Source organism: Musa acuminata, chromosome BXJ3-4, assembly GCF_036884655.1.
Source record: "Musa acuminata AAA Group cultivar baxijiao chromosome BXJ3-4, Cavendish_Baxijiao_AAA, whole genome shotgun sequence".
Lineage (NCBI taxonomy): Eukaryota > Viridiplantae > Streptophyta > Magnoliopsida > Zingiberales > Musaceae > Musa > Musa acuminata.
In genome coordinates this window covers 1,078,143-1,091,487 of record NC_088352.1, presented here as the reverse complement: position 1 = coordinate 1,091,487, position 13,345 = coordinate 1,078,143, and the positions used below count along the sequence as shown (strand labels likewise).

The 13,345-nt window shown below is 39.5% G+C and overlaps 1 protein-coding gene across 1 annotated transcript; it reads right to left on the bottom strand.

Moving 5' to 3' along the window:
* Positions 1-2,986, bottom strand: LOC103980366 (uncharacterized). Its single transcript, XM_009396749.3, has 3 exons — positions 2,755-2,986; positions 1,430-2,671; positions 1-1,334 (listed from the first exon to the last, which is right to left on the bottom strand). The coding sequence occupies exons 1-3, from the start codon at positions 2,884-2,886 to the stop codon at positions 390-392; spliced, it is 2,319 nt and encodes a 772-aa protein (XP_009395024.2). The 5' UTR covers positions 2,887-2,986; the 3' UTR covers positions 1-389.
* Positions 2,987-13,345: the final 10,359 nt, after the last annotated feature.

Sequence of the window (13,345 nt, the reverse complement as noted above, 5' to 3'; positions counted from 1 at the left end):
TTCCCGAATATAAAACTGTGTATATTAATCATTGCTGGATGCAAAGTTGTTGATGGAAATGTGGTGCATTGGACCATCATCCTTTGTTGGGTTGTGGGTAATACCACCACCACATGCTCACTTCCAAGCGAGTCCCCGTGAGCTTTGCACCCTAACATATTGACAGTCTCATGTGCCTTTCCTCCCCATTCCCCTCTGCTGGTCCCCCAAATCGGTCGTCGGTTCAAGCCCATCTCTAATTACCCAGGAGGTGAAGTCTCATATCAGAACCGTTGGGCCTTCACTCGGCCCACCTTATCCACCGACCAACCGATCAGAACCGTTAAAATGGAGCAGTGATTCCGATAGGGCATACCCGAAGCGTTAGATCAGAACCAGAGCACGTTGCTTCAGCAGACCAACTTGAGGCGGCGCGGCTTGGCGGCGGCGGCGGCGGCGGCGCAGTGGGCGTCAGCCAGGTGACGGATGGTGTCGGCGACTAGGTTCTTGAATATCTGTCGCTCGATGTGGATGACGGCGTCGGCCACCTCCGCGGCGGGCCGGGCCCAGCCGTCGAGGCTTTCCCGGACCAGGTCCCTGCGCACGGCCCAGCACGTGGCGTCGTTGAGGTCGTCCGCCGGCGCCTGCTCTCGGATCCACTGCAGCTCCGCCCATACCTCCGGCAGCAGCAGCAGCGAGGTGCCGCCATCGACTGCGGCAGTAGTGGAGGAGAGGGATCCGGGCCGCGCGATTGCCTCCCACGGAGGACGCGTGGCGCAGCGCTTCTGTTCGAGGATCTCAGCGACGGCGTCGAACACGAGGCGGCGGTGGAGACGCGCGGCCTCGGACGGGCCGGAGGGAGAGCGGCGTTGCTTCTCCAGGAGAGCGCACACGTCGGGCGAGTCGCCGTGGATGTCGGAGGCTCGGAGGACCTTCGCCACGTAAGCGTAGTCGTCGTCGTCGTCGTCCTCTGCCGCCAGATTACACCCAGTGGTCTCCTCTTCCAACTCCGCCAACTGATCTCCTTCGAAGTCGATTGAGCGCTTGGAGACCGGAGAGCGCGGCGAGTTCCCCTCGCCAAGAAGAGATGAATCGAGGATCGAAACAGGGCTCGGCTGCTGCTCCGCGGCCACGGCGAGGCTAGGCTTCTGTTCCACCGCTACGGCGAGGCTCGGGTTCTGCTCCACCGACACTGCAAGGCTCGGATTCTGCTCCACAGACACAGCAAGGCTTGGGTTCTGCTCCACCGCCTCGGCGTCTTGCTCCGCCGCCGTGAACGCCGCGATGCAGTGCAGCAACCGGTCGCACCGCTCCAACAGCTGCCGCCCCTCCCGGTGGTCCTCCGCCCACGACCTCTGCATCAACCACATTCATCCATTTTTAAGTGAGAAGCATGAAACTCTAACGTAATCGATGCTGGGTAGGCGAAGAAACGTAGACGAAGCGATACCTCTAAGGGCGACGTAGTGGCTGAGACATCCTCGGGGACCGGTGAACGTATCCGCGGCTTGGAAACGACCTCTTGCTTTGGCCGCAGATTTGGAGGTGGTCGTCCGGCCAGCGGACTCGGCCCAAGTCGGTTCGGAGGTGTTTTCCGAGGATCAACAGTCGAGATCCGCTGCGATGGTGACCGACTCTTCCCGGACTCGATCGAATTTGAGATCCTCTGCCTCGCCGATGAGCTCTTGCTTCCCGTAGGAATTCGATCGACCGTCCGATTGCGTGGAACGGGTTGAGCGGCCGTCTCAGCGGCAGCGTTCCGGCGACCGTTTCCGGGTCTACGTAGCAACGGCGGTCGTGGCTCGCTCAGCGGCCGTTGGGGCGGCGTGGGGGCGGGTTCGATAACGACGATAGGCGAGATATCAGTGAGGTGGTCGTCGATGTGGTCACGACCGCCATTGATCCGGTAATCGGGTGGCTTGGAGTGGAGGAGCCCTTTGAGCTGGAGAGCTTCCAGGATCTGTTTCAGAGTCTCCAAATCCCTTGCCGCCTCGTCCATCCCTCGCATTAGGCTCCGCTTCTCGAGCTCGCTGGGGAGTAAAACCCACCTCTTCGTTACCGGGAAGAAGTCCTCGGCGTCGAAAAATCTCTTCCTCTGGAGCGGTGGGAGAAGAAGATTCCTCGCCGGCGACTTGGATTTTTTGGCGTCAGAAATCCTAATATCGCCAAGATGAGAGGTCTCCACCGGCGGAGCTTTGGGGAATGAACCCACATCGAGGAACTGGTAGTACGATGGATCTCTGGGAACTCGCGACTCGGAGGCCGAACGGCGGAGGACCAAGCGATCCGATTCACCTTCGAAAGCAGAGGCGGGGTCCGGCAGAGCTTCGAGTCCCATAAGACGCGCAACGACGCTCGGTCCCCTCCGCTGCCTCTCGCTCTCATCCGCCGCCGCGGAGGAGTCGGAGTGATTGCTAGGGGATGCAGTTGGAGATGCCGTCCGGATCTCGCGCCGGCGGAGTTTGCCTTTGGCATCGGCCATGGCGCGGCTGTTGAGGGAGAGGGGGGGCGCTTCTCGGAGCTTCCACGACGACCGCGCCTCGTCCGTGACCTCGAATACCGGGCGAGGGTAGGGGATCGACGGAATCTCCGCCGGTGAGTGCCTCTCCGGCGACGGAGACGGACGCCTCTCCTTGGCAAACGCCGCGGCAGAAGCACGTGATCTCTCCTTCGGCAACGCCGATCCGGCGGCCTGAAAGCACAACCCATCATTACGAGAACCACAGAAGAAACACAAAAAGACACAAAAATTGCCTCTCTGCGGCTGATTCGTACCGGGGCGGGAGGGAGGCGCTTCCGGGCGAGGATCTGGTGGCGGTCGAATAGGTTGAGGAACCCAGCCATGCATCCCATTTGCCGTTCGAAATGCTTCCGGTCGACAAGTCCCCGTCCGGCGCCCGATGCCATCACCTTCACCACCTCCTTCGGAGATGCTCCTCCGCTCTATGGTAAGGTAAGAAATCTGCTCTCTCTCTCTCTCTCTCAAAGGCGAGGATTGCTTGCTGTGCACAGGCTGGTCGCCCGACCTCCCGCTTTATCAGAGCATTTAAAGCTTACTCGACCATCCTAATGACGACATCGCTCCGAGGCCACGGCTCCGTCTCTTGACCGAGAAGGAAGGTACGTTCTCTCCCATGTAACAATAGACCCCACAACTCCGACCTTCAGTCCCACCATTAGTACCATGGGAAACCTTGTTCCCTGTTTTGGATGAGACGGGTGATCCGTGGACTTCTCCCTTGATCCAACAAGGCGAACTCAGCTGCATAGGAGTAGTCTACATTCTTTCACCTGCCTTTACCGCGTCTCGCATATATAACGGCCAGTCAGGTGGGGCCTAAAACGGGCCGCGTTGTTGCTGCCGATCATCTGGCCGGTAGGAACGGGGTTCGTCCAGTAACAGCAGGGGAAAGCGTCCTCGTCCCCTCAGGCTTTCATGCGTCACACGCGCAGGGAGGGAGGCCGTGCGCTGCCTTCGGCTCGAGGCGGAGGCTTTGATCCGGAAAAGGACGGGAGTCCTACGCCTCCTTCATACAGAAAATTCTAATCAATTATTATTATTCAGAATTAACAACAATTAATAAAATTTCAATTGTCTAAGACATTTCAAAAAATATTAATTAAAATTAAAATTCAACGGTCAGTTAGTTGGAAATTAGGATGCTAAGCTTAAATTTGGCATAATAAATATGAAAATTAGGATGTACAAAAATGAGTTTGATTTTAATTTATTTCTCGTTCATACCCAGAGAATTCTCTTTCTTTCGAGTCGTTTGGTGAAAGTATTTTGTTTGGATTTGGTGTTGAATGATAGGTGATATAGTCAAACCCAATGGAATTTGATTGAAGTGGATTGTGTTAATAATGTATCGTCGTCCACGTGATGAAATTGGTGCAAAATAGTTGCTATATCAACCATATATATTTTATATATGTGGTAAATGATATATAACGCATTGCAGGAAAGACTTGGGTGCAACGTCAATCTCGTCACTACAAGAATTATGTCGTCATGTACTCTCACCCGTGGCTTTGGGGGAGCAGATCCGTATACTATGACATGAATGATTTGGCCTTGGCATAACGTGGACTGCATCCAGGCCTAAGTTTAAGGGCATCAAGCCAAACTTCCTACACCTACCCCCAAAAAAATTTAAAACAGGGTACTGTTTACAGGCATTCAGGGGTTCTCTCTTCCTGTAGTTATGATTTGATGTTTTCTTTCTTTTTCTAAACTTTATTAATGAAATGTTTTTAATTTTCTTTTTCAAATATAAGTACTAAATAAGATATGATGAAATGTTACCTTAATTGATGAACGTGTAGAGTCATCTTTGTATAATATAATTAGGGCCAATTCCTAGAAAACAGTCTTTCTTTTTTTGTTTTTTTTTTGGAAGAGGTATCCTCATTTTTTGAATTTTATAATAATAGTTTTTAGTTAGAGTCAGTCATTTTTTTTCTCTCTCTTCCTTATCCTATGAACTGATCTAGTTATTTTTAGTGTTATATTATGTTATAATATTTTCAACAATACCCAAAAAAATTATAAACATAATATTATATTATATATAAATTTTATCAAAATATTATTTGTATTGTATTTCTATGCGATGTTATAATGTTTTCAACGATACCAAGAAAATACTATAATATAGTATAAAAATATTATGTTACAGTGTTTTATACTAAGTTGTTGTATTTTTTATTGAAATACTATAACATAATAAAAAAAACTATAACTAACTTGGTTCACCTTATTGTTATGACCTAATTGATTTTAGGTAAATAATGTAATATTTTTTATATATTCGTCTGTAAAATATCGATGAAACCTCTTATCATCGAATTAAAAGAATATTTAACTCAGAATCCTACGAGTAAATATTTCAATAAACACTTAATAGAAAAGGTAAAACATAAACTATACAAACTTTACAATCTATTAATGGTAACGTAACAAATGATAAACCACTATGACTAAGAGTCTCTACAAGTATCCACATGATATTACTATAAAAACAAGAAGTAAAATAATTATATACACTACTTTAAAACTCCAAAGTACTGTATTGGTTAACACTTTACACCATTGTATAGAATTAGAAAATTCTTAAAATGACTACTTAAATATGTAATTTTATATCTGCAACTACCTACAACATATATTTACAAGATTAAAATATCTATAAAAGTCAATTAAAATATGACTATCAAGACTTTTATAAATCTTTACGTACTATCTAAAGGATGAATAAAGTTTTAAAAAAATATTAATATATAAAAATATTATAACATAAATTTGTCTATATTATGGATCAATCTATTGTAAAAAAACAAAAGAGTCTATATTATGGATCATTCTATATTAAAAAAGAAAAGAGAAATGATAAGTGATTGGAACTTAGGTAGAAGAAAACATCGTTAGAAAATTCTTTAAAAATTTGGATAAAATAAAATTCATGCATACACGTTTCATTCGGATATTTTCTTTTCTACTGACATCATATCCTCATCCGATCGATAGCATATCTTCTCGCTGCAACTGCAAAAGGGAGTAGCAACTTTTTACACCACCCGCCTTCTTTTTAGTCATCTCAACGATGTCAGCAGAGCTTCACCTGCCTAACCTACTCATTGAATCTGACAGAATATTTGGCCTCTGCACTCTTCCTAACACTTTCAAATTTATGTAGATGGAAAGCTTCCACTGATATCAACACATCTTCACCGACTGACCTCCTCATTCGAGTGAGTAGAGAGCACAAAGCTTACATCTCTTGTCCAGTGTCTTCAGTCGGCCTCCTCACTCTGCCTCCAACACTTGTTGTCTTTTCTATGCTTTTTGATATCTATATACATACATATAGAAAGCTTATGTTTATGTCAAAAGAACCTCACAGACTGACCTACTCATTGAATACGACAGAGAACTTGAAGCTGTGCATCTATGTTTTTAGTTGGCCTCTTAACTCTCCCTTCACCACTTTGTTGTTTTGTTCGGATTAACAATAGATGTCTTTGGCTTTCCAACACACACACACACACACATAGATGTATATAGAAAACTTATATTTATGTCAATAGAACTTCATTGTCTGACCTATCGATTGAGTAGGATGGAGATGTTGCCTATCTGATCCAATGTCCTCTTCAATCTTCCTTCAGTATCTGTGTGTCTGCTCTGCTGAACAATAAGTTCCCGTGTTTGCCCTCTGATATATCCTTTGATGTCAATGAAACTTCACGGGCTGACTGACCTACTCATTGAAGAGTTTTTTCCTCCATTTGTTGAACAGTAGCATGTGTCAACTTTCTATATAGCAGGAGAGCTAGCTTTCCTTGTAGCAGGACATCAGCAACCACTGTAATGAGTAAACCACTACGTCAAGACACTTTGTTGCTTGTTTGAGCGTCATTTCCTTGCTGAGAGGAAATCGTACAGACATCACTTTCTCAGTTCCGTGGTTTCAGAATAGGAATGATGAGCATATACATATTTATTTAAATGAATAGATTTTGTAGAAATTAGAATGTGTGATTTCTCACTCAATAAAATACTCATATTTTGAGTATTTCTCGATCAGTTCTCTTATTTTATTTTATTTTCTAAACAGTACATTTCAATTTGAAAAATATTCAAACTATCCCTAATTTTTTTTTGCTTGTTATAATGTTTTGGATTATTACAGTGTTTTAATCACCACATCAAAAATACTGTAAAAACTACTTAAAAATATTATAAACGATATAAATAAACTTGTAACCTTAATCAAACTAATTATAAGCTTAAAAATATGGTATTGTAATTATCTATGAACAATATTAATCAAAGAGATACAATGTGATCTTATAATATATTTTAATAATATTTTTAATACATCAATAAAATACTGTAAATATTACTAAAAAATACTATAAATGAGCCAAATGAAAACTGTTGAAAATCAATAAAAACAAGTAAAAAGATTTGATGAAATTTTTTTTAAAGGATATTTTATATATTTTTTTAATTAGAAAGATTCTTTGAGAGAAAATAAAAAGAGGGACACTTTTAAGAAATACCTAAAATATAAGTATTTTCTAAGAAAATTGCCCCAATTAAAAATGCATGCAAAAAGATCTTCAAGCTCTCTTAGCTCAAGATTTCAACTAGATTACCCAACAAAACTGAGCAATAGGAGCATGTAAAGACTTGCATCACAAGGAAAGAACTCTAACATGAAAGTTAGAGAAATCTCTTGAGGTGTTATACCATAATAAACTTACAACAACAATGCTTCAAACCTTTCTGACATGAATGCTGGAATCTGGATTCACCAGCTGGATCAAAAGGTTGTGCAGTCTTATTTGTACACCTGTAACATGACAAGCATTGTGTAGTGTTGGTCCCCTTTTTGTTGGAGAAGGTTGCGATCCCTCTCAGTTCAGGTCACAGGGTGGGGTGGTCATTGACAAATGCATGTTTCGAGCCTACATCTCAGTCACCTGCATGCGTGGTGAAGAGATGATAATTAAAACAAACACTTTGGAGTCTCTGTATTCTCTTTCACTATCAGAAAAAGCTGAGGTGCTCTGCCTAGGTATTCAAATTAAATGAACTGTTACTGGGCTCCAGCAAATGAGTTCTGAACTCTGCATTCAGAGAAAGTAGAAAGAAGTCAGTCGGAGGAAAGGAGGTAAAGTTGGAAGCATCGAAAAGATTAACTCAACCAAGATATAGCATATGATCTACTTATTTGAAGTACAACAAATAGAGGAATATATTTTAGGGGTGATCCTTAAGATAATAGTAAATTTATGGGTGATTCAGAATTAAATCATGGAAATAACCTCTCTATTCGTAGGAGACCTTGTGCAGTGGATCTCCTTGATATAATAAATGAACATACTCATAAATTATAATAGCAAAGGGAGATTAATGCATCTTCTTAGGCATAATGAAGTGGGTGGGCATAAAAAGTATTTCTCTGAAATATTTTTCACTCAATTCTTTCACATAGTTATTCCTATGATGTAGCTTTCTTTTAACAAAAATTCATGGACACTTGATATGTTTCATCTTAATAGTACACTCTTTTTTTTTTTTTTTTGTGTGTGTGTGCAGATTTTGATACATATTTTACAAAAATTAATCTCAATACTTGATATGTTTTTCATATAAATATAATTTATGCCTTAACCCCGGATCAGATCGAGAAAGTTTGCTGTGGAGATAAGAAGACTGTAATGGATACATGAAGCAAGCATTAATGACACTGAGGGCCACTGTGTGGCCATGAACAGATGCTTCCGTATAGGATATTATTATACTAGTGATCAGGGGACTCCATAATCATCAATTCTTGGTAATCATCACATTTTGTCCATTTTGCACTTGTCTTTCGAGGTGTACCTTCTCAATACATATCCAACTAAAATATTAATGATTCATCTGTTTTAAGTTCTTTTCTGCAGTTTCTATAAACACATGTAAGTTTGCATTGATTATCTGTATATTTCCTCTGATAGGTTTGGATGCATTGCTCACAGAATCAAGTTTGCCATATCAAACACAAAAGAATCTCATCCTGGATGGATGTGATCAGATAGAGAGAAAACGATGAAATTTTCTTTCTCAGAATTCCATTGTAAGGCTAAATGATTTAAAAAACACCACATCCATGCATCGAATTCACTCGATCAAACTAGAAAATATTGTCCGGTACACTTCATCTCCCTTCATTTTGTTGATCGACGAAAACAAGAATGATACAGCGTCTCATATTTAATAGTGATGATGCATGCACACTTGTGTTTGATCTTCAACGTTAGCAGGGTTTTTATCACCCCCGACCCCAAGAGGATGATGGATTGAAGCCAACACACCTTCCCTGATACTTTGCTCTCCTTGTTCCAGGACAAACAAGACAAAAGGTTAGAGAAACCGAGGGCCTCATCTTCTTCTATTCCTTCTGATCCTCTTTGCATCCCTCCTCCTCTCGCACACATTAAAAAATAGAAACACTTGGAAGAGAAGATAAAGATACCTTTGCCACGACCTTTTGTCGATCCCCACTCACATGCACACACGCTGTCACCCACATGAACACCTGCAGAACCACCCAAAAAGCTTCCCGGTCCTCTGATTCCCTTCGGGTCGGGGCAAGAGAGCTTGGAATCATGGGGATGGTGCCCATTCACTTGTCCCCATGAGCTGGTGATGTGAAAGTGGATGAAAGTTTTTGAGGGCACTGCATGATGAGACCAATGGCAGTCCCCACCGTGGGGAGAGTGTTGTGTGTTCGCCCGCTTCTGTGCATCTGCCAAGGAGCTCTTGTCCACACTCTACACTCGATGTTTTGGCTTGTGCAAGCTAAAGACACTTTAGAACTATGTTGCAATCATGTACAAGGCTGGATTTTTGCTTCAGAGTTTCCTGTGCGTGGAAAGAGTTTGAATTATAATTTTTATTACATTAAGTCCACCAAGTCCATCCTATTTTCTTTTCATTTTAATAATCAATTATTCATCTTTCAAATTTGATTTGACAGAATAAAGAATATAGATTTCTAGTCCTGTAGTTTATACTATTATTATTATTTAATTAATTAAGATATTTTTTTTATTAAGTCAGTTAATATTCTATGATCGATACCATATATATATATATATATATATAAAGTAATTTTCTCATTTCAAACTAATTAAGCAGAATTTGAACAGCATATGAATTCCTTATAGTTCAAGCAAGAACTAATTACAAGGGTCTTGTCCGATGCAATTTTCTTATAGGATCAGAGTCAGATTAAAAATAGGATATCAGCTTATTATTATATGTAAAATAGGAATCTAAGTGAATCTTTGTAGGATTTTGGTGATTCTTTAACTTTGACACAACCCAAACTTTTTGTTTGACATGAAGATGGGAGAACTGATTGACTAACAACTCTAAAACTTGCTGAATCTGTGGAGTAAACTCATCAAGATGTGACCCAATGTTGAAGAGAGCATTCACAAAGGTTCTTAGTTGATGCAAAAGCAGTCCATTTACAACTTGCATATGGAATAAAACAAAAGAATATGATGCGATGGGAATATGTCACAATACACTCCCCTTTCAATCTGCAATTCTGTTAGCTACAGTAATAACTATTAAATTGGTAGACTTTTTCACTCATAGCTACAGCAATCTCTGTTAGCCACAGTAATAATCCCCCAACTACTAATAGAGGATGCCCAATGAACAAAAATTATATTGCAGCTCAGATAGCTTATTTATCAAGTCAGTATTGTCTTAAAATGGAATAATAATCCCCAAACAATCAGTCCATTAGGTTCCTGATCTTATAAAACAGACATCCTCACTGGATAATGAAAAAAATTATTTTTCCTCTGGAATTTTGTCTCTTTCTCTCGTTTCAGATATGTTCTAACTTAAACATCACATATCACTTCTGAAAAGCTCATTTTAACTCTGTGAAGTTAGTTATAATATGATTCATCTGACTTCATTAGTGGCAAACATGATTAATTAAGCCACTTCACATTGAATTAATAGATACTTAGTGTGAAAGGTCTCAAGAAGCAAGTAACACAGGTTGATGAAGCATTCTCTTTTACTGTACATCATCAACCATAATGTTGATGACAGCCATGAGATAACAAAGCACAAACTCTTAAGTCTCTACATATTGCAGAAATGAAGAAATGAAGTGCTGTAGATTGTTGCTTACCTAATTGAGATATTACAATTAACTATTATACATACTACTCTTCCATTCTATCATACTACTGAAACACCTGACTGCAAGCATAAAAAAGGAGGAATTATTTATCAAAATGGAATTGTTGCTGCATATTTTTTAAGTTAGCAGATTTTATAGTGGTCAATTCCAAGGAACAAATTTCTTGATTGCAGCATCCTCAAACCAACTAATTTGTTTGATCTTTCATCCATCCTTAATAAAAAAAAACATGTTCAGTGACTCAAGCGAGATTTTTGAAGAGTAATGTATGTAGTCTTACTTTTAAGCATTTAAAGAGGTTATTTCTGTGACTCAAGCCTAGTCTTTCAAGTAGCCTATCCACTCATCCACTCTCGATGGCTCTAAACTAATTTTTAGACAAAAGGTCTATAGATTAGAAGGCAAACAACCATTTAAATTAGATGTTATGCAGAGAAATCTGTGGCTGTTCAAAATTAGTAGCCTAATTGCCTAACTATTCTCTAATCAATGATTACTGGGACAATATAATCCATGATTTTGGTCGAACTTAATCATCTGAATTTGTCTCATATCTCATCTATCGGCTTAATTTTAGATGCAATGACATTGATAGAAATATCAAAGCAAAAAAGTCTCAAGTTTAAATTTTCAATAAACTATGTTTATAAAAATATATCCTTGATTAATATTTTATATGTTGGGTTGAGCCATTTGTCATCAACATGTAAGGGGAGTGTTACGAATATAAATTAAGATCTCATCTACCAATCTAAGGTTTTTAAATGCAATGACATTGATCAAAATTCAAGGATCCTTGATCAATTCTGTTTATATGGGAATTGACATGTTGTCAAGTGAATCAAACTCCTGTTTAATTATTTATTAGTTGTGCAAATGAACTAATCAAACTCATTAGATCCCATCTAATTTTTCTTTTTGTCAAGTGTTTCAACCTGGCTTGAAACATATGGTCAATAATTCAACATTGATTCATATAATTTATGATTAGTTTGTTTTTTCTACTATAAATATTACTTTTGAGTATGCACAATAATCCTTGTTATGGAGATGAAGCCAATATTAAGTGCACAGACACATGTTTTAGTTTTGGAGAAAATTGTAATAAAATTACTTGAGGATGCAGAAATAATTTAGTCCCTTCCTATTAAATACTTAACCTTTTATGAAATCATATAAAAGCCAAAGTTTAAGCTGGCAAATGACACATGGCTTTGTGATTTATATGAGTACTCGAATAGGAATCTTCATCCAATTCCCAATTATCATGGGAAGGCCATATCATAATACCATCAGGACTGTGGGAACCTTCAATGAGATAAGAGAGAAAATGAATTTTAACAAAAAAAGGAAAAAAAAAAAAAAGAGAGAAGGAAATGAATGGGGACTATGATTAGTACTAGTCATGATATTATCCAATATTTAGCGATCTTATCGGTCGGTCGAAACATATAATTTGATAATGATACAATACTATTTTTTTATTTTCTATACTATGTTATTCAATAATACCAATTAATACAGGTCATTATACCATCTGGTTTACTGATTAGGTATGATTCATCAAAATCATTACTTGACATGTATACATTTAAATCATTTATCCAATTAGGTTAGGTTAAAATGCTAAATGAAAACCAAAGTCAGAATTTATATGGTAAAACAGTCATTCACATGCATGCATGTCCACAAATCCAAAGAGATCAGTAAAAGGGATAATTGCAAGGAACAAGAAATGGATGATTGCTTGACAGTGAACTGTGCGGAAGAGATCCTGTCACCAAGTGTTGAAAATGGCATAATGACTTCATCACCTTCTTCCAGGAGAACACCCATAACCTTGCAGTAACAGGTCTTGTTCTCAATCCACAAACTAAGATCACACTTTCAGGGCGCAGTCCGAGCTTCCCCGTTCCACCAATGGTATTACATTCTACTTTTTGTTAGGATTAGCAGCAGCTATTGTAAGATTTCTGATCCATCTGAGGAGGTTAAGAAATAATCTTATTAGTACGAGAAGAAGTTTTTGTGAAAAAGAAAATATTGAAAATTAAGATTTAATTTTTTATAAACATCTCATGATATCTAAATTTTAATAAGGAAAAAAATGTAATGAACATGTTAGTTTCTACTAAGCTTCTCTCTAAGGATTTAGAGAGGGTGCTCTTTACAAATCTTAAAGAGGATAAGAGAAAAGTATGAATTTTTTTGAAGATTTATGTAATAGAATATACAAGAGGAGTTAAGCTTAAGTGATGATAATTTAAGAGTCTTATAATTGATCTCACTTGAGTGATAGACAAAATACATCAAATGTCAAATCTTATGTCAACTTTATTTTAATATTTTATTTGATTATTAATCTTTGAGTAATTTTTTATTTTGAAAGTCTTCTCTTACTCTCAACATTCATTTGGACTTCTCCTTCAGTTGTTTAACTCTCTCCTTTAGCTCCTTCATGTAGTTGAAGGCTTGGTTGGCTGCTGTGCTGTGTCTTGGCACCCTGTTGCAACAGAAAGCAAAGGATTGATTTTGTTCCTTATTTTCTAACAGTGTTATGTGTTACAAGACTAAATATTAATTTTGGTAATTGTCATATATTATGGTGATTTTTTTTTTATATATATTGGTCTTGGGTA